Source organism: Ovis canadensis, chromosome 11, assembly GCF_042477335.2.
Source record: "Ovis canadensis isolate MfBH-ARS-UI-01 breed Bighorn chromosome 11, ARS-UI_OviCan_v2, whole genome shotgun sequence".
In the NCBI taxonomy this organism is placed as follows: domain Eukaryota; kingdom Metazoa; phylum Chordata; class Mammalia; order Artiodactyla; family Bovidae; genus Ovis; species Ovis canadensis.
The window spans coordinates 29,050,477-29,072,217 of NC_091255.1; the positions used below are offsets into that span (position 1 = coordinate 29,050,477).

Sequence of the window (21,741 nt, forward strand, 5' to 3'; positions counted from 1 at the left end):
TGCCTCGGAGGTCAGAAGTCAGACCCTGACTCTGATTCCAGGGCAAGGGACCAGGCAGATGAAGCCCCAGCCAAATTCAGGCCCTCTCGTCTCTCCTCCCTAGAAGGAGGCAGGGAACTGCTCAAAGAGGTCCACTGCATCCAAGCCAGGGGACCCACCCACCTCCTCTGCTTCTTCTCCAGCTCGTGGTTGCGGACCTGCTGGCCCTCCAGGTGCAGCTTGGTGTCCTGCAGCTCGGCCGTCAGCCGCTGGCACTTCTTCTTGAGCTGCTGCAGTGTCCGCTGGCTCTCATCACTATCTGCCTGCAGGTCCCCGAGCTAGCAGGACGAGATGGGGGTGCAGGGTCAGCAGCCCTCAAGAGGCCTGGAGGTGCTGGTGGGGGAGGTGAGGAGAGGGTGGTAGGTGAAGGAGAGGGCAGTCTGGGGTCCAAGGATGAAGTCAGGCTCGTCGGGAATCTAAGACACTCTGACAGTAGTCTGCTCTTGGTTGTCCCTCACATGCAGCGCCAAACCCTCCCTGTTCTCCCAGGGCCTGCCTGGCTCACCGGCCATTCCCCACGCCAGCACGCGGCGCCCAGTGCCTCCCCGCCCCTCCCCGGCACAAGCCTCACCCGCCTCTCCAGCTGCCTCTTGCTCTGCTGCTCCACCTCCAGCTTGTCCTCAAACTCCTGCTGGAGCCGTTTCTTGGTGAAGTCCACCTCCCGCACGGCTCGCTCATACTTCAGACGCCACTCGCCGCCTGTGGGGTGGGGGCAGACGGGATGAATGAGATGCTGAGAGTCCTCGAGAAGGGGTGGAGGTGGGTGAAGGCTTGGGGAGCGGGCAGAGTCAGCCAGAGGGACTCAGAAAGGTCCCTGGATCAGTGACTTCCTTCCAAGGTAGGAGGAGCCACTAGCCGGGAGAAGCCTAGAGAGAGAGATGCGGCCACGCGTGCTGTCTTCTCCCAAGGACCGCCAGATCATGGTCCTCAAACATTGTCATTATCATGGTTGCTGCGGTGGTTTAGTCGCTAAGTCATGTCCGACTCATGCGACCCCATGGACTGTGGCCTGCCAGGCTCTTCTGTCCATGGGATTCTCCAGGCAAGAATACTGGAGTGGGTTGCCATTGTTACCAAGTTCCATGATAATCCCCTGTGCTTACTGGCACCTCTACTTTCTCATCAATTCATCTCACGTAGCCTTATAACAGCTCTGCAGACAGGAGATGAGGGGTGTGGTTGCCCAGGGTGGGGCCTCAGAACTCGCCACTCAGGCCACGGCCAGGTCCTCCGGCCTCTGACTGACCTGTGTCACCATCAGCCAGTTCCCCGTTGATCTCAGCTGCCCGGATGAGACGGGCCTCCATCACCTCCATCTCCATCACCTCCATTTTCTTCTTCAGTGCATCGTGCTGGGTCTGCAGAGAGGTGGTTATGTGCTGTGCTGCCCCACCCCCTCACTCAGTAACGCCCGCGCCCCTGAACCCCATAGACCACGGTCACAAGCTTACCCAGGGCTGTCGGGCTGTTGGGCTGGTGGCCAAGATGCCACCTGTCTTAGGGGGAGCAGACGGGCGCTAGCGTGTGTGGCAGCCACTAGCTCGGCCCTGCCCTCACCTGCAGCTCCTTCATCTCCTTCTCAGCCCGGAGCCTCTCCGCGGTCTCTGCGTCCAGCAGCTGGGAGGCAGACTCTCCTGTGTTACGTTCATCCGTCAGCTCCGATGTCAGCTCTGAGATCTGATGAGGGAGGGAGTCACCACCCATTGAACCAACTGCCTCACTCAGCTGAACAGTGGTGGGGGAATGGCAGGGAGGCTTCCTGGGACGGGCACCCTGCAGAGGGGAGTCAGTCTGTCTGGTGCTGGGAATCACTCACTCACCCGGGTCTCCAGCCGGTCACTGCTGAGCCGCAGCTCGTTCCTCTCCTTCTCCACTTTCTCGAGCTTGCTCTTCAGCTGCTGGATCTCCTCCTAGGGCGCAGGAAGGAGGGCAAAGTAAGGCAGAGCCCCTGGGAGACGCTGGGGCAGGATCTGCACCCCTGGGGTGAACCAAGCTGGTGAAGCTCAGGCCGCGACATGAGGGAACTGGAAACCACCGCCTGCCTGGGGCTCCTTCCCTAGACCCTTCCCCATGGGCTGCAGATGCCTGAGGTTTTATCCTAAGAGGATACCCGGGGGCTCAGCCAGCACCCTAGAGGGATGCCTTCTGTTTGCTGGGCATGGTTCAAGGACATCAGCTCTGTGGACCGAACAAAGGAGCACTGGGAGGCCAAGACAAGTTGGCAAAACTCCGGCCCATGTGGGTGAAGTTCAGCCCTCCCCTCCCCAGGCTGTTCCGTACGTCTTTATTCCGGATCTGCTCTTCTGACAGCTGGACCTCGATGAGGGGTCTCACGGTGGTGAAGAGCTTCCACCAGGGCCAGTCCTTCACCCCTTTGTTCTTCTTGATGTTCTTCTGCACGCAGCGAATGGCTAGGTCCTGGATCTAAGTTGGGGTGGGGGTGGCGCACAGCAGGCTGTCGGCCCCAAGTCCAGCCAGGATGGTCCCCGCCACCAGCCCCAGCCTCTGGGGCTGCCCCTCTGGCCACCAGACCCACTCCGAGTCAAACACTCCCTGAACCACCCCTTGCCCCCAGCCTCCCTCCGACCCTCAGAGAGTGGGCGGCAGACAGCGCGCCCCTGGAGCACCGCACTGGGCACTAACCGATCTGCCATCATTAGGAATAATTTCGTCTGCTTTATTTGCTGCCTGATTATTTCCAGCACGCCGGCCTAGATGTGCTATAAAACCTAATCTTGCTGAAACACAAGAGGCGGTGGTGCTGGCTGTTTTATGGACTTGCTAATAAGAAAAGGAGTCGCTGACACAGCTCCTTAATCTTCATGGAGCAGCCTGTGATCCCTAGCCCACCTTTGTCTGGGCCCTGCTCCCCACCACCCAGCCTCGGACCAGCCCACATGGTCTCATCACCAGGCACACGAGCACGCTGGCTGGCAGGGGGGTGCTGTCCATCCCCTACCCTGGCCCAGGGTGCCCCTGGGAAGTCCTACCTCTTGTCCCCCAGATAAAGATAACTCAGCCCCACGCCCAGCCTCCTGCCCCATGGGAATGTCCCTCTCAGTCCCACCCCGACCCCCGGGGCTCAGCTCTGCCCAGATAGGCTGGGGAAGGGGACCAGGCTGTCCCTAGAGCAGCACCTTCTTCTTCTTGAAATGCTGCCGGGCCAGGTAGCCCCTGCAGGCCGCTTGGAACAGGGTTAGGTTCCTGCTGGTTTGTTCATCTCGCTGCTCCTCCAACCGTGCCAATGTGCCCGCCCGGAAGAACACCTGTGGGGACACGGGCCAGGTGAAGGAGGGGAAGGAGAGAGGCAGGGGGCAGCCCGGCGGAGGAACGAGCAGCTGGCAAGAAAACCAGCAGGCCCAGGGCATGGCCCTTGGCCTGGGGAGAGCCTAAAACCCTGGTATCTAAAGGGGAGGAGGGCTGGCGCCTGGGGAGGCCTGGGAGGGAGGAGTAATGTGGGAAAGAGACGAAGGAGATGGAAGCTAGAGGGAAGTCATCTGGGACAAGAAGGACATGCCGTGGATGCCCCGCAATACCTCTGGTGGCTTCATCCCCAGAGCCACCCATGCCCCTGTGCCCACAGGCCCCACCACAGGTTCCAGCCACCTGGGATCAGGAGACGGCATGCATGTAAAAGAAGGAAATACCAGGCAGCGGCGTGCAGAGAAGGGAGAGGGTGGGGAGGGGGCCCCTTCTCTGCACCCTCCCCACTTGGTTTCATTCCTGACCGTCTCCTCTTTGATGTGCCAACACCCCATACCCAGGTTTCACCTCGTGAAAAAACCGGTGGGGTGGGCGGGGGTTGGCCCAGGCAAGGGACCTGTCATACAGGTTTGGGGGCGGGAGGGCAGATGTGAGAGGAACCAGCTGGGCGCCCCACACCTGGCCTTTCCTCTCACTCTTCTGCCCTGAGCTGGGCCTGGGTAAAATTCTCTGTGCTAAGAGACAAAGAAGAGGGGGAAATGGTCAGGTGGAAAAAAACAGGACTCTGGTATCCTCAGAGAGGGCAAAGGCCGTGGAAGTATAGGCCGCCACCATCATGCCCAGAAGACAGAATATTCACTTTTGAGGGGTGCAGAGAAGACGTGAACTCCATAGGAAACAGCACCAATAGGTATGGCGTCCCCAGGCTTCCCTCCAAGGAAGGAGTGGGGAGACGGCCGCACTTTCTGCTGGGAACGTTTTGCCTCCTGGCAGGAACTGAGTCCCGTGGGGCTGTCCTGGGAGAAAGCCAGCTCAGTCCTACACAACACATGGGGCTGAGCGCTGGGCATCTCCCATGGGTCTCGGCCCTCCCTGAGCTTCCATGTCCCGCAGCGCAGGAGCCTGAGATTCCACAGCGGGTGGGGAAGACCCAGGTCCCTGGAGGGAGGGGGCCAACATGCTAGTGGTCAGCGCGCAGCTGTCTGACTAGGCAGAAGCAGCGAGGTGCCAGGGAGGGGGATGGAGAATGGCCCAGAGACACACGGAGACAAGAAAGGGTAGTGCAGAGTCCAGAGTAGTGAGCCTCTCTTAACAGCTGTCCATTTGTGCAGTTGAGTCTTTTGGGGTATTAGGTGAAATCTCAGGGCCAACTCTTCCCCCACACATACCCACCCATACATATTTTACAAACAAAGTCAGGGAGGCTCTTAGACCCCCAAACTTCCTTGCCTGAGCTCCACTCCCAGCCACCTGTGGGATCAGATGGAGACCCCCTTTCCTCTGGAACAATGTGGCAATCACACAGTGAATCCTCACTCACCACCACAGCCTGTGTGCGTGCATGCTAAGTCGCTCAGTCGTGTTCAGCTCTTTGCGACCCCATGGACTGTAGCCCACCAGGCTCCTCTGTCCATGGGATTCTCTAGGCAAGAACACTGGAGTGGGTTGCCATGCCCTCCTCCAGGGGATCTTCCTGACCCAGGGATCAAACCCGTATCTCCTGTGGCTCCTGCACTGCAGGGGCATCCTTCACCGCTGAGCCACTAGGGAAGCCCAACCGCAGCCTAGAAACCTGGAAATTTCTCTTTCAAACGAGATGTCAGCAAACATCTGACTTTGCCCCTAATCCTGCTCTGAGGGTGAATGGGCCCTAGGGATCGCTGGCTTCAGCAGGCGCCTGGGATGATGCCGAGAGACAGAGACGGCAGCTGGGAAGAGGACGAGCCTGGACAGGCTCTCTTCTACCCAAGACATGCCTTCGAGACGATGCCATCCCCCCAAGGCTAGCCAGCAGCTCAGCCTGCCATAGGGACGGGACCCCACCTAGAGAAAGACCAAGAGGCTGCGGTGAAAAAAATCTGACTTCAGGCTTCCCAGGGAAGAAGAACTTAGAAGTGGGGAGGAGGAGAGGAAGGAGCCAGACACAGCAGAGACCAAAACCCAAGAGACGACAGGGAAGAGGGCGGGACCACAGGAGGCAGAGAGAACCAGGAAAGAAGAAAATAGCAGAGCCCGAAACCAAGGAGCACAGACTAGCAGGGACTGCTGGGGCCCAAAGAAAAAGGAAAAACCAGGGACAGCAGAGCCAAAGACAGGAGGACAGGAAAGGGATTCCCAGGGAAAGAGGGAGGGAGGGAGGGGAGGGGGCGGTAGGAATCAAAACCATGACTCAGAACGCAGAGCAGGGAGAACAGAGCTGAGGAGCAGAGCGCGAGCCTTTTCTGCAAGCATCCCATTCCACCCATTCCACCTCGCTCTCCCCACGAGTTCCCTCCCTCTCTGCGGACCGATGGACAGCCCAGAACCCTCCCAGGGGCTCCCCACTGCTCTCTGCCCACCTCGGCCCTTGGAGCACGTCCGTGGATGCTGCCTGTCAGCCTCCCAGTCTCAGTAGGGGGACATGCAGGCTCCCGGCCCCGAGGGAGGGACGCTCAGCTGGCCCTCTGGGGTGGAGTGATGCGGCAGACTGGCACTCAGGGCCGGGCACGCCTGCCTTTTATGTACGTTCCAATCAGGTGAGAAACCCGGCCTGTGGGCAGGCAGCAGTGGCACAGCCTCACAGAGCCCTGCTTCCTCTCTGCAGCCCTGGACAGCTCAGCAACGAAGACACTCTTTCCGCCTCTCCCAGCTCTCCCTTCAGTCTTCCCCATTCCCCACACCAGGACTCAGGCCGACTCAGGACCACCTTCCGACCCACTCCCTCCTGACATCACAGAGGTATTCCTGGCCCTGACCAAGCCAATTATTGAGAGGGAAGCAGAGTCAAATTTGCTGCAGCTGAGCATCTAACTTCCTGGCCCCCAGCCCTGAAGGGGGCAGCTTGAAAAGAAGTAGCTGTAGCAATACTGTCAGTCAGTCAGCGATGTCTGGCTCTTTGCAACCCCATGGCCTGTAGCCCCCCAGGCTCCTCTGTCCATGGGATTCTCCAGGCAAGAATACTGGAGTGAGTTGCCATTCCCTTCTCCAGGGGATCTTCCCAAACCAGGGATCAGCCCTGGGTCTCCTGAATTACAGGTGTATTCTTTATCATCTCAGTCACCAGGGAAGCCCGCTTGAGAGGAAGTGCAGCCCCAGAGCAGCTCGGGTGAGGGGGCTGGGGGACAAGACCCAGCAGGGGCCCCAGGAGACTCCAGAAGTTGGACTGAGCAGGGAGGGCAGGAGGGGAGGACCAGCCATCCGGATAAGGGTGATCAGTGCGTGGGCCCGGCTGCCTTCCTGCAGGGTCAACTCACCCGGCTCAGGCCCATGCAGCAGCTGCTCTTCTCCAGGTCCAAGGACTCTAGCAGCTCCTCTACTGCCTGCAAGGAGAAGCCTCTGTCAGGAAGCCCCCAGGAGACTCCCCGCCTCCACGCGGGGCTTCACCCAGTCACTCAGCCCTTCTCATCCTCCGTTCAGCCCCTGATGTATTCAACAAGCACTTTCGGTGGCTTCTGCAGCACCAGGCTCTGTGTTGGATTCTGGGGATATAAAGATGACTGCAAGAGGAACAAAGCTCTCTCGTTGGGGAGCCAGACACGAAAACTGGTGAAATGCACAGAGGAGGAGGCATCTAAGCCAGAGAAGGGGGCCGTGGAAGGCACCCGGAGGAGGTGTTGCTTGCGCTGTCTTTAGCTACAAGTAAGGATTAGCAAGACAAAGTAGGGGAGAGGGCATTTCAGGCAGAGGGACAAGCAGGCGTGAAGGCCTGGAAGCATAAGACAACAGGAAGCACTGAGGAAACTCCAGGTGGTTCAGAATAAATGGAGAGGGGTGGGCAGCAGTTAAGGGGCAGGTGGAGGGGTGGGCAGGGGCTAAAGGACATGAGCCTGTGCGCTCTGAGCCCCTGAAGTTTCTCTCCCTGGGAGGGGGTGGTCAGGTTTGCTCTTTACAGAAATCCCACCGGCCAAAGAGCGGAGGATGCATGGACCCCTTAGGCAGGAATCCATAGGAGAGAAGACTAGAGCCCGACCCAAAGGGAGAAGAGGAGGGGGAGATGCAAGAGACGTTAAGAAGATGGAGCTTAGAGACCTCCCTGGTGGTCCGGTGGTTAAGACTCCACACTTCCAATGCAGGATTCAATCCTGGGTCCCGGAACTAAGATCTCACATGCCACAGGGCATGGCCGAAAGAAAACAAAAAAAGATGGAGCCTTGTTCAATGTCGGGGAGAGGGTAGATGAGAGAGAGGAAGCTAGGGACACATGGAGGTTTTTGACTCGCAGAGTAAATAATTAATTCCATTCTCCATTTCTCAGGGCCTCCTTGGTGGCTTAGTGGTAGAGAATCTGCCTGCAATGCAGGAGACCCCGGTTCGATCCCTGGGTTGAGAAAATCCCCTGGAGAAGGGAATGGCAACCCACTTGCCTGGAGAATTCCAGAGACAGAGGAGCCTGGTGGGCTACAGCCCATAAGGTTGCAGAGTCAGACACGACTTTGTGATGGAGCACAAACACATAATCAGTTTGGTTTGAGCATGCTGTGTTTGGGGTGTGATGAGGCATCCAGGTAGAAGAGTTAGAAAGCAGCTAGACAGAAATGCATGTCTGGAGCGGGAGAGAAGCCTGGGCCAGAGGTATTGATCTGGGAGTCATCAATATATATGCAGTAATTGAAGTGATGGGTGTGAATGAGGTTGCCTAGGAAGAGGGTGTAGCATAGAAAATAGATACGGTCAAGGACAGAGTCTTAAAGAAGAAAGGGACCTTTACTTCAGGGGCACGTGGATGAAGGGACGCTCAGAGAGACTGAGAAAGAGAAGAGGGAGACAAGGGCAAAACCAGGAGCGACAGCGAAGGAACCGATCAGAAAATGATTCAAAAAGAACAGGGCTGTCGATGGTCGCATGTTGGCGAGAAGCACCGAAAAGTGCCCGTGAGCTCTGGCAACATGGAGGGCTTGGGAGGACAAGCCAGTTCCAGGTGTCCTTGGGGTGGGAACAGTGGTGGGGGGAAGGATGAACGGCAGGAGGGAAGTAAATGTTGATGGCCCAGGGCACAGGGAGGGCTGATGGAAGTTCCCTTCTGAACGTAACATCTGTGGACTACTTCTCCACTGAGAGAAAAGAGGTGGTGGAGAAGGAGAGGTGGAAGGGACAGGAGACAGCGAGGACTTCGTCCTGATGGAGCAGCTCTCCAGAGAGACCAGAGGGAATGGGTTCCGCAGCACAGGAAGGAGGGGCTGGGTGAGAGGTGCCCCTCCCGCACCCAGACAGGAGGGTGGGGGAGGAGGGGACACCTGGAGAGGAGTGCGCAGGGGCCAGGGGAGGTTGGAACCCTGATTCGTATTAGGGTTCGGAGGCAAGGTCAAGTGCTGGGAAGATGCAGCAGGAGAGGATTTGAGCGAAAAGACAGAGAATGGGATAGCAGAGGCGCTCGGAACAGAAACCAGGTAAGGACGGAGCGTGGGGAAAACTGGAGATCATGGACCTATAGGAATTTCAGTCCCCATTTTCTCCCACAGCCCTTCGGGAGCTCCAATCCAAGGAGGGCTTAACGCCCAAAGGTGGCCCTTCAGGGAGGGGGTTGGGCAGGGCAGGTGCTATGCGACTGAGGAGCTGAGGGTGATGAAAACCAACTGGACCATAGCGTCCAGACTGAGAGGAAGAGGAAAGGAATGGACAGAGCAGAGGAAATGGAGTGGGGTCCAGAAATGAGAAGTCTCGATGGAGTCACAGAGCGGGTGTCCTGAGAGGAAGAGAGGGGATGAGCTGCACAGACAGGAGGCTGTGGTCAGAGATTTCAAAAGCGGAGCACTTCCAGAGATGATGAGATGCTGGGTGTATTCTGAGGGGAGGTGGGAATGGAGGTCAAGGGTCAGAGAGAAGGGGGCGTGGCTTGGGTCATTGACATCCACACCGAGGTCACCCTGGACACTGGCAGGTCCCGGATGGACGGGGTGGAGAGAGGGTCTCTGAGGCTCCATCAATGTGGGTCTGTGACTCGGGGGGCAATGGGAGGTGAGGGGGTCCTGCCCCATCTGGCATAGCAGGCTCCCTTGTAGGAAAGCCATCCTAAGGCCTGAGATGCCTTCCGAGTCAGGCTGTGCCTGAGGCCAAGGCACAGCGCAGGAGAGTTCCCCTGCTCAAGGAGCCCTTCGCCTCTCCGAGGAGCTGCCTCTAGGGGTCAGAGTGACAGCCAAGAACGGCAGGAAGACATCCCTTTGTGTGGCAGGAAGTCACTGACCTGGCCAACAAGGGCCCGCCCAGGGAGCCCGAGGCTCACCCTGCACCAGGGAGGTGCTGCCACGTCAACCTTTCTCCTGGGAGGGATGCCTGCCTCACCCCTGGGCAGCTTCCTGCTGGAGGGACTCGTCCCTGACATAGAGGTCAAGGCCGAGGGGCCCAGGCGCTACCGGTGGGGCATCCAAAACACTAGTTCTAATCAGTCCCCTGGGAGGCTCTTGGGTGACTGTCTGGCTCAGCAGATAGCGGACACCCTCACCTCGGGCCTTGAGAGCAGGTGGCTCTTCTGTGATTTCTGCAGTCCATGGCCCGGGCTGCCTTCCCTCCACCACCAAGCCTGCTGCTAAGTGCCCATCCCGGCCCTAGGCGGCCCAAACCAGCCACCTGAGCAAGGGCCAGCCAAGCTCTCTCTAGGCAAGGGATGGCAGCTGGCTCAGAGGGGTCTGAGCAGGGGGAGGAGTGTCTGGTGGGGCCGTAGGGGCCCAGACCTACCCGCCTTTCGTCCACTACGATGTAGTTACGCCCATGTTTCTTGGTCAGGTGTGGGGCCAGGACGTCAAAGCGGCGGCGGAACTCGGAAAACACCATGTGGTCAGGGTAACCTAGAGAGAGAGGAGCCCAGGCCCATCAGCCTCGTCTGCTCCCAGGGAATGATGTCTTGAGGACTTCATAAAAAAGAGGGCATCAGGGAGTAGCAGAGAGGAAAAGTGCAAGTGCCTGGGGCTGGAATCCTGTCCTGGCTCCTCATATCATGTGACCTTGGCTGAATCACTCAACCTCTCTGAGCCTCAGTTTCCTCATCTTTAAATGGGGAGCCCTCCCACTTATCCCGCAGTCACAGTGCTTACAGGAGAAAACACGGAGAAACAAGCTTGGCTCACTTGTTGAATGTTCAGTAAAATGTTCCTTTCCTTTCCTCGGTTCCCTGTGGCAGGTATCAGAAAGGGCACCCTTCCTGCCCCCATCCTGACCGTGGGCCCTAGGCCCGGTGACCAAAAAGCCTTGTAGATTCCCTTTCCCCAAAGAGTGTCACCTCTAACAGAGATCCTCTACCGCCTGGGCTTGAGGCTGGAGCAAGGTCAGGATGGAGGCCAGTGAGAGGTTACCCCAAGTCACCCCGAGGACACCAGAGCCCATAGCAGAGGACCAAGAGACCTACTCCTACAGACTCTCAAACCAAAAAAGAAGCCTTAGAGCCAGAAAGACCTCATCCTCCAGAGCTGGAAACTGAGGCCCGCGAGGTGGAGGGACAGGCTTGCTCAAGCTCCCAAGGAGCAGCTGAGAGCAGCCCTGGATTCCAAACCGGGGCTCCCAGCAGCCCATCGCGGGCTCACTCTGCCACGGCAGCCAGAGCTGCTCTGGGAAACCCTCCAACTGGGAGAAGGGCTGATGCATGTGCCTGATAATTGAAACAGGAGGCGGGGGCTGCTGAGGGGCCAAGACAAAGTGAGCTATTGATTGTATCTGAATTGCAATTAAATTGATGGGCCAGGATAGCAGGTCCGGACGCCTGGCATCTTAATTAATCATCAGTGCTATCGATGGGGGCTGGGAGCTGGGGGAGGGGAGGGGGGCCTGCCACCGCTGGCCGCATCGACCTGCTTGTTTGAGTAAAGCACATTGATTTTGGTTCAGAGCGGTAACAATCTGGTTTTGAAATAATAAACACCAACTCCATATCAAGACGTGGGGACAGATCGATGATTTATTTTCAGCAGGGCAGGGAGCCCGTTTCCTGGCTCTGGCTGCTAAGAAAAAGTGACGGTGCCCCTGGGGGTGCCTCATTGGGGACCTGGTTGTTGGTGGGTGGGAGCCTGCCTACTCCTCCAGCTAAGGGAGATGAGGGCAGAAACCTGGCAACTCGTAACATCTCGGGCAAATGAAACACTACATGGAAGCTGGTCTGCTTAGATCAGATCTGCTCTGCCACTCATGAGCTGTGTGACTTTGGGGAAGCTACTTACCCTCTCTGAGCCTCAGTCCCCTCATCTGGGGATGGTACTAGTACCTACATCTCATGAGGTTGTTGTGAGGATTAAATGAGTTAATCTGTGTGGTAGCTTTAGAACAGCATCTGGTATACTATAAAAGGATGTTAACTACTATTATTATCATCCTCTCTGGCCCCCTCTTCTAGATTCCTCCATAGAAAGGGTCTATCTGACCTTTCTTGGGAATTTCAAGTTCTTCAGAAAGAGTTAGCACCTCATTTCTCACTGGGGGGCTGGCCCCTTCTTACAGGCAGCTGCTCCAGTAGGACACTGGGTCAGCTGTGGGCAGAGCTGACCTGCCCAGACCAGGAGAGGGGAAGAAGAGAGCAGTGGGGACAGGGCATGTTGGGTGCCGAGGGGCGCGGATGAAGAGGGCTGGACTGTGGAAGAGAACGAAGATCAGCAGGATGGAGAGAAAGAGCAAAAGGAAAAGACCCGGCTGGAGAGATGCAAGGAGAGACCCCAGAGGAGGCGGTGACAGAGATGAGCGAGGTCCAGGGCCGCTGGGAGACGGGAGGGGAGCAGCTCCCCTCCAGACCCCAGGGCGGGGGCGGGGGGGGTGGGAGGTCCTGTTAGAGCGGTGGGGAGGGGCGGGGGCAGCTCTGGGACAAAGGGCCCCACCTTGGCGGTACATGCGCATGGCGTCGAGCAGGCGGGAGCCCCGGAGCTGGGCCCGCAGCAGTGGAACGTCCAGCGGCAGGAGGCCGCCGGCCTCGCAGTGCTCTCCCGGGGGCAGGTCCAGCTCGCTGCTGCTGCTGACTCTGCGGGAGGCTGCGGAGCGGGGCTCCCCGGCCCAGCCCTCCGCCACCGGCAGGAAGCAGTGGACGAAATGCAGTTTGGACTTCTTCACGGTGTCAATGAGGGCGTCCTGCCGAAGCGGAAGGATCGGCCCTCAGTGGGAGCTGACAGCCCGAGCCAGGAGGCGGGACCGGGGCACCAGCATCTCCACTCTGGGCAGGATGGCAGGGGGCCCTCCTCCCCTCCCTCGGCCCGGACACTGCTGAGCCTGGACAATCCTGCCCCTACCAGGCCCCGGAGACCACTCACAGGCAGCAACACTGAGGAAGGGCTGTGCCCCCCACCCCACCCCCGCAAGCTGCGACCGAGGCCAGTGGGGTGTTGAGTGGGCACGGGTGACCTCGGTGAGCCCAGGAGGCCCCCGGCCCCCTGCCAGCGTTCTGGAAGTGCCCTGGCACCCCTGTGGGCACACTCACCACCTGCAGCTTGATCTGAATGCACAGGGACTTCTTCTTGACGGCTGCCATCCCCGTGGTGAAGGTCTTCCGCATGCTGGTGGCCCTGCGCAGCGCGAGCTGCGAGCCGCCCTCCAGGCCTGCAATGGAGCCTGAGAGCACCGTGGCGCCGCCCGCCCGGCCCAGAAACAGGCTGCTGATCATTTTTCTGCCGGGGGAGGGAAGGCCAAGGAGGGAAAGGTCTCATTCACGGAGCCTGTAGAGGCCGGCTGCCCCTTCATGCAGCTCCTAGGATGCCCCCCACCCCCACATGACCGTGGCCAAGGGTCCAGGTTATCTGGGTGTGTGTGGGGGACCCTGTGGGGGAGACCTCCCCTCCCTCACCCAACAGAGACACTGCAGAGGAAACCCTCACACAGCAAGAAGAGAACCAGGGCCGGTAGAGTGAGTGGCGCTCTTACTTCTGGGAGTCCTGTAGGAGCCAGGGGGCGTTCTGGGTGGCTGGGTTCTGCTTGGTGTAGCTCAGCCAGCCGGCTGTGTTGTACTCCACCCAGTTGGTGCCGTGGCTGTGGCCCAGGAGGAAATGGTGCGATTTGCTGCTGCGCAGGAGGGGGCTTTGGCCTGGTTTGGAGGTGGGGAGGAAGCAAGGTTCAGATCATCAGTGCCCAGGCCCCAAAGCCCACAGACTCAGTGAGCCCTACCCCAGGCAAGGCCAGCTGAACCCATATATACATAACCAGGTTCTCAGGAGAGGTAGTGGGGCACTGCCCTCCAGGCATACCCACCTTTTTTGTCACCTTCCTGCGGGCCGTAGTAGGAAAAGAGGCGCTCCAGGAGGGTGTCCTCTGTGGCCCCTGGCACCAGAGCCTCCTCTTCCAGCAACCACAGCAGGCCCCTCGCCTCGTCTGTGCGGGCCAGCGAGCGGACCTGTGGAGACAGAAAGAAATCCCATGGGGGCACACGGAGTTGTGGTTGGGGGCGGGGCGGGGCGGGGGGAGGGGCGGCCAGGACCGCTGGTTCCCAACCACACACTCTGAACATGCTACAGAGATACACATACACACACTCCAGCTCCTGCCACTCACGGCTGCCATCCTGCGGAGCAGGTGGGCAGCAAGCGGAAAGAGGGGCCAGAGAGAGAAGCCCATAGCACGGCATGATTCCCAGGACCTGTGTCCAAAGTCCCGAAAGACTGAGGCTTCTTATGAATGCCAGGCCCACGTCCAGAGGCTGTCCTCCACCTGCAGCACCTGGAGGTCAGGGGGGCTTGAGCGAGCCCCATGTTGCCTGCACTCTCTGGGTATCACCTTCCAGGCACATTTAAAGGGCAGATCTGTAAGGCTCTGAGTACAGAGCTTGGCCCAAAGAAGGCTGTCAGTAAGAGGTAAGAGACGGTTGTGGAGTGACCCCTGGTCCCCCCAGGAGGGGAGAACACAGGGCCTGGAGCTCTGCGGGTGGGGTCACTGCAGGGTCATAAACTTGAGTGCCGAAAGCCTAAGACGGTTGACTTAATGCATGTGGCAGCTAAAATGGGCAGGGCTGGGGTGACCAGGGAGCAGGTACCCACATCTACCAGCCCGCACTCAGCAGCAGCCACCTGCCATCCTAGAAGAATGTGGGCCTGAGAGTGTTGGTAAATTCCCCAGTTTTTCAAGAGAATGTGGAAATACTGAATTCTGTTTCTAATTCCCCATACAGACCAAATAACTAGGTGTGAGGGTCCCTTTTCTATGCAGTTCCCAGGTCTTCCTTGGGCAGGAAGGACTCTGGCTGGCCTCTAGGGACTGGGGACAAGAGAAGTAAGAGAAGTGCCTTCTTTGACCCCAGCTGCCCAGGAGGTCTGTGCTGCTAGGAGGAAGCAGAAGGTGGGCAACAGAGTAGCTGGAGCTGTGTGGCAGGAATGAGCAGGCAGCCACTGGAGGGGCGAGTGGCGGGCGGGGCACCAAGGGGCTCCTTTGCCCGGAGGTGCAGCTGCTGATGCCAAGGCCCATCAGGTGAGGGAGGTCAGAGGAAGGAAGGGACCGCCAAGTGCTATCCAAACACACCACCTGACCCACTGCTGCACGTAAGTCCCCTGGGCCAACTGGCCCACCTCCTGGGAAGGGCAAAGACTAGAGGGAGGCCTTGGTGGGGGCCCAGGTATCAGGAAGAAAAGCCAACTTCCTCTGGGAGGTGGGGGACTTGGGCACGTTAAGCACTTCTCCCAGGGGGATGAATACTCGTTCTCTCAGGGCACCACCCCTGGGTCAGAGCCTTCCCACAGAGAGGGGGGAAAGGAGGTGGGATCCAAGCAGAGGACGGAGATCAGCAACCTGGCAAAATTGCCGGTTCTTCAATCAAGCACCTTATGAAGCTTCCCTAACTGAAGACGACTGCCAAACGCCAAGTGCCCATCAGGCCAGCGAGTCCCCCAGGCAGCAAGGTGCCCAAGATGCTTGCCCAGCGGGTGACAAGGCCCATCCCCAGAATGAGGGGCGAGGGCTCACACCCACACAGCCCCTTGGTTTTATATCTGTATACTGTATCCGTATTCAGCCAGAATGCCACCTCCTTGCCCTGCTCTGCAGAATGCCACCTCCTTGCCCTGCTTGTTCCTGTACTCGGGGACAAGGGGAGGGGATGACTGTGTCCTCTGGGTCCAGCCAGGCCCTCACCCGTGAGGAAGTGGTACAAGGGCTCCTGACAGACATACCTGAAGCACAGCTGGGACAGGGCCTGAGCTCAGACACCCAGGGGCGAAGCTCCCTACGGCACCAGGGCCAAAGGCCACACTGTCCCTTCCCTGGCCAGACCGGCTGACAGCTGAGGGCAGGCACACAACTGCAAAGTGCTTGGTATCCGGGCCTGACTGCTGCACGCCCCCATCCCCCACCTGCCCACAGTGCCCCCTCCGACTGGCAGGCAGCAGCTCACAAGGGGAGGACTCTGCCGAGGGAGAAGAATGGGAAGGGTGATAAAGGCCAGCCCAGGCCCTCCCTGGAACTCCTACCAGGGACTGATGGGAGGCCTGGTCCACGGCGGCCACAGAGTCATCTGTGGCCGGCTCCAAGTCGTCAAACGCCAGCTCGATGTTCTCCTAGAAAGGAAGGTGGGGTGATAGTGAGCACGGGGCCATGAGCGGCCCTATGAGCAGGCCAGGTGGGAGACACTGGGGTGAGCAAGTCCAACGTCCCATCAGAGCGGGAGGCACGCTCCAGCAGCCTGCCTGACGGACGCTCACCACCTCTCAAGGCCCCGCACTGTGTCTCTGGGCAGTTAACTTCTCCTCACCTCCTTCACAGTGAGATAAAGTCTCATACACATTCCTGTTACTCACACCCGCTCATCTGGCCACCTGGAGTTGGCCCACTCTCGATTTCATATACTCATCCTCGAAACACTTGAAGAACAACTATCATTTTCCTCCTGAATCTTCTCTCATCCAAGATAAATATCACCCCCCCCAAACTCCCCAGCTCATTCAACTCAGCTCCACGTGAGGTAGGATTCTCAGATCCCATCTGGGATACCCTTTTATGGAGGTGGTGGGGAGGGCTTAATAATTAGTCATCATCCTCACACATCAGGAGACAGCGGAGGCCAGGCCAGACACACATGGAGGCAGGAACTGCCCGGAGATGGGCCAAGGCAGGTGGCCTTGAAGGCGGGCAGAGAGGGGCCCCCAGGGAGGGACCCTGCAAGCATCTTTGGCTTCTTGGAGAGCAAACTCCACCAAGAAAGGATGCAGCCTCGGCAGGAAATGCCTCCTGCTCAGACAGCACAGGGGACAGAAGCGTCAGAGTGAAGAGCTGGGCAGGGAGCAGCCGGCGGGGAATCCGCTGCACCCACAGATGCCCCCCGACCCCCAAGTGTGCCAGGGCCAGGTGAGCCTGGGGGGCGCTAGGCGGCAGGGGCAAGGTCAAGCGCTACCTCCTTGTATCTTTCCAACTCCTGAATGAAGGTCCGCTCGTGGAAGAGCCTCTGTAGCCGGTCCTGGGCATAGTTGTGGCACAGCTCCTCAAAGGAGGCCCCACGGGCCGACCCACCCTGCTCAGGGTTCTGGAAGCCTGGGGTGTCCACAATCATCACGGAGCAGAGCGAGTGCTGGCTGGACTTGAGAGCCCTGCTCGGGGAGAGCTGGGTCAGAGCCCCCCAGGGCGGTGCCCCGGTGGCCAGGCAGCCCACCCTGCCCTAAGCCCGATTCCCATCCCTGCCCAGGAGCCCAGGACCCGAGGGGAGAACTCAGCTGCTGGTGGAGGCTGGCTCTGCCTCAGCGACCCCACAGACAAAAGGCATCAACCCTACTTCTGTCAGGCCAGGAAGCCGAGAGTGCCTGGCACCCACCTATTCACCAGGGAGATGAGAAGCGTGAAGAGCTCGCTGTAGAGGCCAGATGCCATGCCCTCCAAGCATTCCAGTGCACTCAGTTTGGGGCCTGTGGGCAAGAAAGTCAGCTCTATCTCCTGCTCCCTGGGACTCCATACCTGGGCATGCTCCCTACCCACCCCACCCAGGCCCAGGCAGGGTGAAGCATCTGTTCGCCCAACAGTCTGCCCACCCGGAGATGGCAGTGCACCCTGGAAGCGGCCTCCGACCACACGGGACTCGGGTACCTGTGCCGTCACCCAGGCTGCTCTCCTCGGGGCCCTGGCGGAAGGACGTGGAGCGCTGCAGGGTGCCACCCTGGTGGTGGTGCTTGAAGATGGCTGAGGAGAGCTCTTCCAGGCTGCAGCCCAGCAGGTACGCAGCCTTCTGGGCCCACTCGTGGCGAGCAAACTGCCTGCGTCCAGCTGTGAAGTAGAAAAAAGAATCTAGCATCTTGGGTCTCCTTCCTCAGGCTGCTTGATGACCACTGTACCCTTCGGCTCCCTCGCCCGTAGCGATAGGGAACAGGCACCCTCTAGAAGGAAGAAACTCAGCCCTGACGACATCAGCAAGGGCTTCAGGCATAACAGGGACAACCAGCAGCTGCCAGTGCTGCCTGTGTCTCTTAGGGGTGGCATTTCCGACTCTTTGTGACCCCATGGACTCCCTCCCCTCCAGGCTCCTCTGTCCGTAGAAGTCTCCAGGCAAGAAAACTGGAGTGGGTTGCCATTTCCTTCTCCAGGGGAATCTTCCCCACCTAGGGATTGAACCCCAGCCTCCTGCATTGCTGGCAGATTCTTTACTGTCTGAGCCACCAGGGAAGCCCCTTGGAGAGAATGAGCAGATCCAAAAAGAGGAGGTAACTCCATGCTGCAGCCACCAGAGGGCTCCCCAACAGCTGGGAAAGCCCCTTTAGAGGACTTGGCTCCAGGTGCCAGTGGTGGGGAAGGACAGATGATGAGCCGGCCTACCTGGGAAAAGCACAAGACCAGCCTGTGCCTGGTGGTGGTGAGGGTATCAGAAGAGTACTGGCGCCCGCCCCCCCACTCCGTGGACACACTAGGACCCTTCCCCTTCACCCCAGGCATCCACCAGGGGAGATCTCAAATATCCACTGTGGCCCAACAGTGGGGAGGCAAGAAAGAGCCGCAGGGGACTGGGACGACGCGCCTCAGCCAACACATGTCTAATCGCGGCAATTAGGGAACGCTAACAAGAAACAAGGTTTTACCTTCGGCAGCTTCTGTAAGGCAAAGGACCCAGCATGCAGCATGCAAAGAAAAACAGCGTGTTAGCAAACAGTCATCAGCTGAGCCTGCCAGGCCCAGGGAAGGGCCTGGTGGGGGGTGGGGGTTTGTGAAGATGAGCCAGACAGAGAACACAGCCCCCATTCAGAAACTCAGAAACACAAACACACACACACACACACACATGTGCACACATTCACAGCCTCATAGTATTTGTATGGATATAATCACAGTGACACACACAGAAAGAGACCCACAAATACTTTCTACCACACATACACACACCTGCACATACACACACACACCCCTAGCAAATCCTGGAAACTCTGAAGAGCTAACAGACGCTGCTCAACAAGGTCCATGTGCTGACGCACTCAGAGCTCTCCACATGCAGTCAGCACTGAGTAGGGCTACAGGAAACCTGGGATGTCACCTCCTCAGAGGGAAAGAACGTCCTCAACACACAACCATACGGCCATCCACCCGCCCATCCATGTGTGGAGACAGCTTTAACTCTGAGCCAGCTTCCTCTTTGCCAGGGATGCCACCTGCTGGGATCATAAGGTACCTACCTTACGATGCCTGCTCTTTCCTGCATCCACCCTCCCTCCCACCCACCAGTGCTTCCTCACTCCTGCTGACAGCCTGGGGCCCTTCATATCCCAGAGGAAAATGAAGCCAGTGCCCCAGGTGCCATTCAGAAGCAGCAGCCCTTTCTCTACACCGGAGGAGAAAGGGGTGAAGAGCCGCTCAGAGCGCCGGCCCATCCATATCATCTCGGAGCAAGGCAGACCAAGCCACAACCAAGCTCCAGCCATTCGTGAGACCCCAAGCACTAGCACTAATGCTGAAGCTGCAGCCCATTCGATACCACGGCGCCTGCTGCCCCCTAGTGGCCGCCACCCTGACATGCAAGAGGAAGAGGCACTTAAATACCAAACCAGTGAAGACTAGGGAAGATTGAGGGGAAACTGGCCTTGGGAAGCCCCAGGAAGCAAAACACCCTTCCCCATCTATGCCCCAGGGAGGGCATCCTGAGAGGTTCCAGGATCTGTACACAAAACACGTAGAAGCAGCTGTTCCTGGGGCTCTGAGAACTCCCGCTGACCACAGGCACCCTCTCTACCCTCAAACCTGGAGCTTCTCCCAGGCCAGTGCCCTCTGCTCTGATAGAAAAAGCCCAGTCCCCAGAGAGAGCCCAGGGCAAGCACCAAGACAGGGCACAGTGGCCCCTACACCCCTGGTCGGGGTCAAGGTCAGTTACCCGCTTGCTCCTCAGGGGCCTCTGTCAGGAAGGGAACAGAAGGAGAGTTATTCTGGGGGGGGGGGGCATGCTACTCTGAGTTCGTGCCCTAGTCTTTCCCCTGGGCCCCCAAACTCCCAAGCCCCCTGCTGTTCACAGCACTTCCGGCCACTGCCACCTCAGGCCTCTGGCCATCACTGGCAGAGATGCTCCTCTGGGTATTTAGAGGCTTCTGTTCTGATGAGGGGGACTGGGAGAAGGGACAAGCCAGAGAGAGGTGTCTGATAACAGGCAAGTATGTGCAGGGCGAAGATGAACTGGGGGCAGGCCGGGTGCCCACCCACTCTCCCGGGTGACCAGCCAGCCCGCTGGGCTCCACGGTGGGTTACCTTTGGTGGCGCCTGCAGCCCCCAGGTGGTAGATGGCAGCCAGGATGAGCCAGCAGGCTTTCTGTTCGTCCGGGGAGACGCCCAGCACCTTCATGGCCGACTGGAGCTTACTGAACTGCTGAGCCGCCTTCTGCTTCTCCTCAGGCTGCAGGGTTGGATGGGTACATGGGCAGAGGATCTCAGATGGGGTGTCCCTTCAGCCATCCTCATGCTGCCAGGCCCTCAGGGCAGCCCAGGCTGGGGTACTGCCACCCAGCCTGAGCCGGGTTCTTGCTATTCCCCTGGGGTACTCCAGGCCACCCGAAGCTTCTCCTACTCCGAGGCTCCGGGCTGCCAACCACCGCACCCCCCGACCCTCGCCATAAGCCCCTCACCTTGGCCAGTGGCACGATCCCAAACACATTGTTCTCTGCCAAGTGGTTCAAGTGGAGCTCTGTCCTAGGGGTACACACGAGGCGTCAGTGCAGGGCTGGGTCCCCACACCAAGTCCATCTCCCCACCAGGGTGGAGGCAGAGACTCTGCCTCCAGACTCAGTTCTGTCTCTCCACCATGCCCTCCCGTCAGGCACCTTTCCTAACTGCCCCGGATGCGAGGCTAGCACCCTGGGCTGCTTGCTCAGCCTTATCATTTATCCTTTTTTCAGTGAACACAGACAGCAAGCCTGAAGGTCTAAAGGGAAGAGCCTGGCAGAGGACCCAGCATCAAGGCAAGGGGGCCAGCGTGGAGGGCAATGGAAAAAAGGCTTAGGCTTTGGCCCCTGTGTGGGCTCTAACACCAGCTCAGCCCCACACTAGCCATGGGACTGCAAGCAAGTCCCTGACCACCCGCACCCTGGGGTGCTTTCCTCTCCAGATCTGGTGTCATGGGGAGCAGAGATCCTAGCCAGGCCCTGGGAATGCTGAAGTGTCAATGGTGCCCCTCACCTATAGCCAGGGGCCGGGGGTCCAAGGCCAGGGAGCTCCTGCTGGGCAAGGCCTATGGCTCATTCAGCTCATCACCTCCAGGGCCTAGCTCAGAGCCTAACACATAGCAGCCATGAAATAAACAACTGGCATGGGATACAATCGGGGGCAAAGCCCAGGAGCTGGCAGTGGGTGGGAGCCCAAAGCATCCTCCCAGTGCCCTCTGTCCCACTCACCTGAGGGTGCCATCCCCACAGGCCAGCAGGTAGTAGAAGATGTTGAATGTGGCCTCACCGGCTGGACGTCGGGCCACACGCAGCTTTTCCAGAAGCATGGTCTGCAGCACAGCATAGAGGGTATGTGGGCTGGAGGGCAGGCCCAGGTCAGGCTTCCCCAACCAGGCCCGTGGCAACGAGCAGCTGCATCTTATTCTCCAGGAGCTCAACCAGAGGTCAGATCACCTCATAGGCAAGCGTGTCAGACCCCAGAGCTGGGGAAGATCACATGCCCTGCCACCCAACCCAGCCGCCAGGGGAACCAGGCACTCGGGATGAGCTATTTCACAAGCACGGAAGGGAACCAGCCTCAGAGGGTGGGCCTTACTTTACTGACAGGCCAGTCCTGCATGGGTCAATCAGGCTGAGAGAAGGCCCTGAGCAACTAAGGTGTGGGCCACCCCAGGATAGGCAGGAAGCCAAGCCATGCCCCACCCAGGGCAGGAGGCACAGCGGGTGGGCAGAATGTGGAGGCTCTGGGCAAAGCAGGACAGCCCTGCTGGAGCTGGGGTCCATTTCGTTGGGGCAGAATCTC

At 58.9% G+C, this 21,741-nt stretch overlaps 1 protein-coding gene across 13 annotated transcripts in view; it reads right to left on the reverse strand.

The window, feature by feature from the left end:
- MYO18A (myosin XVIIIA) overlaps nt 1-21,741 on the reverse strand; it is a 101,622-nt gene that overhangs the window by 22,689 nt on the left and 57,192 nt on the right. For all 13 annotated transcript variants that reach the window (XM_069602980.1, XM_069602975.1, XM_069602979.1 and 10 more), the window contains 20 exons: nt 21,168-21,268; nt 20,403-20,466; nt 20,029-20,173; nt 17,398-17,574; nt 17,129-17,219; nt 16,715-16,907; nt 15,795-15,881; nt 13,591-13,732; nt 13,267-13,426; nt 12,827-13,013; nt 12,234-12,480; nt 10,114-10,223; nt 6,696-6,761; nt 3,177-3,305; nt 2,320-2,463; nt 1,860-1,949; nt 1,597-1,716; nt 1,286-1,397; nt 611-738; nt 163-317 (listed from right to left, as the gene is read on the reverse strand). In XM_069602980.1, the coding sequence (XP_069459081.1) occupies nt 163-317; nt 611-738; nt 1,286-1,397; nt 1,597-1,716; nt 1,860-1,949; nt 2,320-2,463; nt 3,177-3,305; nt 6,696-6,761; nt 10,114-10,223; nt 12,234-12,480; nt 12,827-13,013; nt 13,267-13,426; nt 13,591-13,732; nt 15,795-15,881; nt 16,715-16,907; nt 17,129-17,219; nt 17,398-17,574; nt 20,029-20,173; nt 20,403-20,466; nt 21,168-21,268 (2,648 nt within the window). The remainder of the gene's footprint in view (nt 1-162; nt 318-610; nt 739-1,285; nt 1,398-1,596; nt 1,717-1,859; nt 1,950-2,319; nt 2,464-3,176; nt 3,306-6,695; nt 6,762-10,113; nt 10,224-12,233; nt 12,481-12,826; nt 13,014-13,266; nt 13,427-13,590; nt 13,733-15,794; nt 15,882-16,714; nt 16,908-17,128; nt 17,220-17,397; nt 17,575-20,028; nt 20,174-20,402; nt 20,467-21,167; nt 21,269-21,741) is intronic.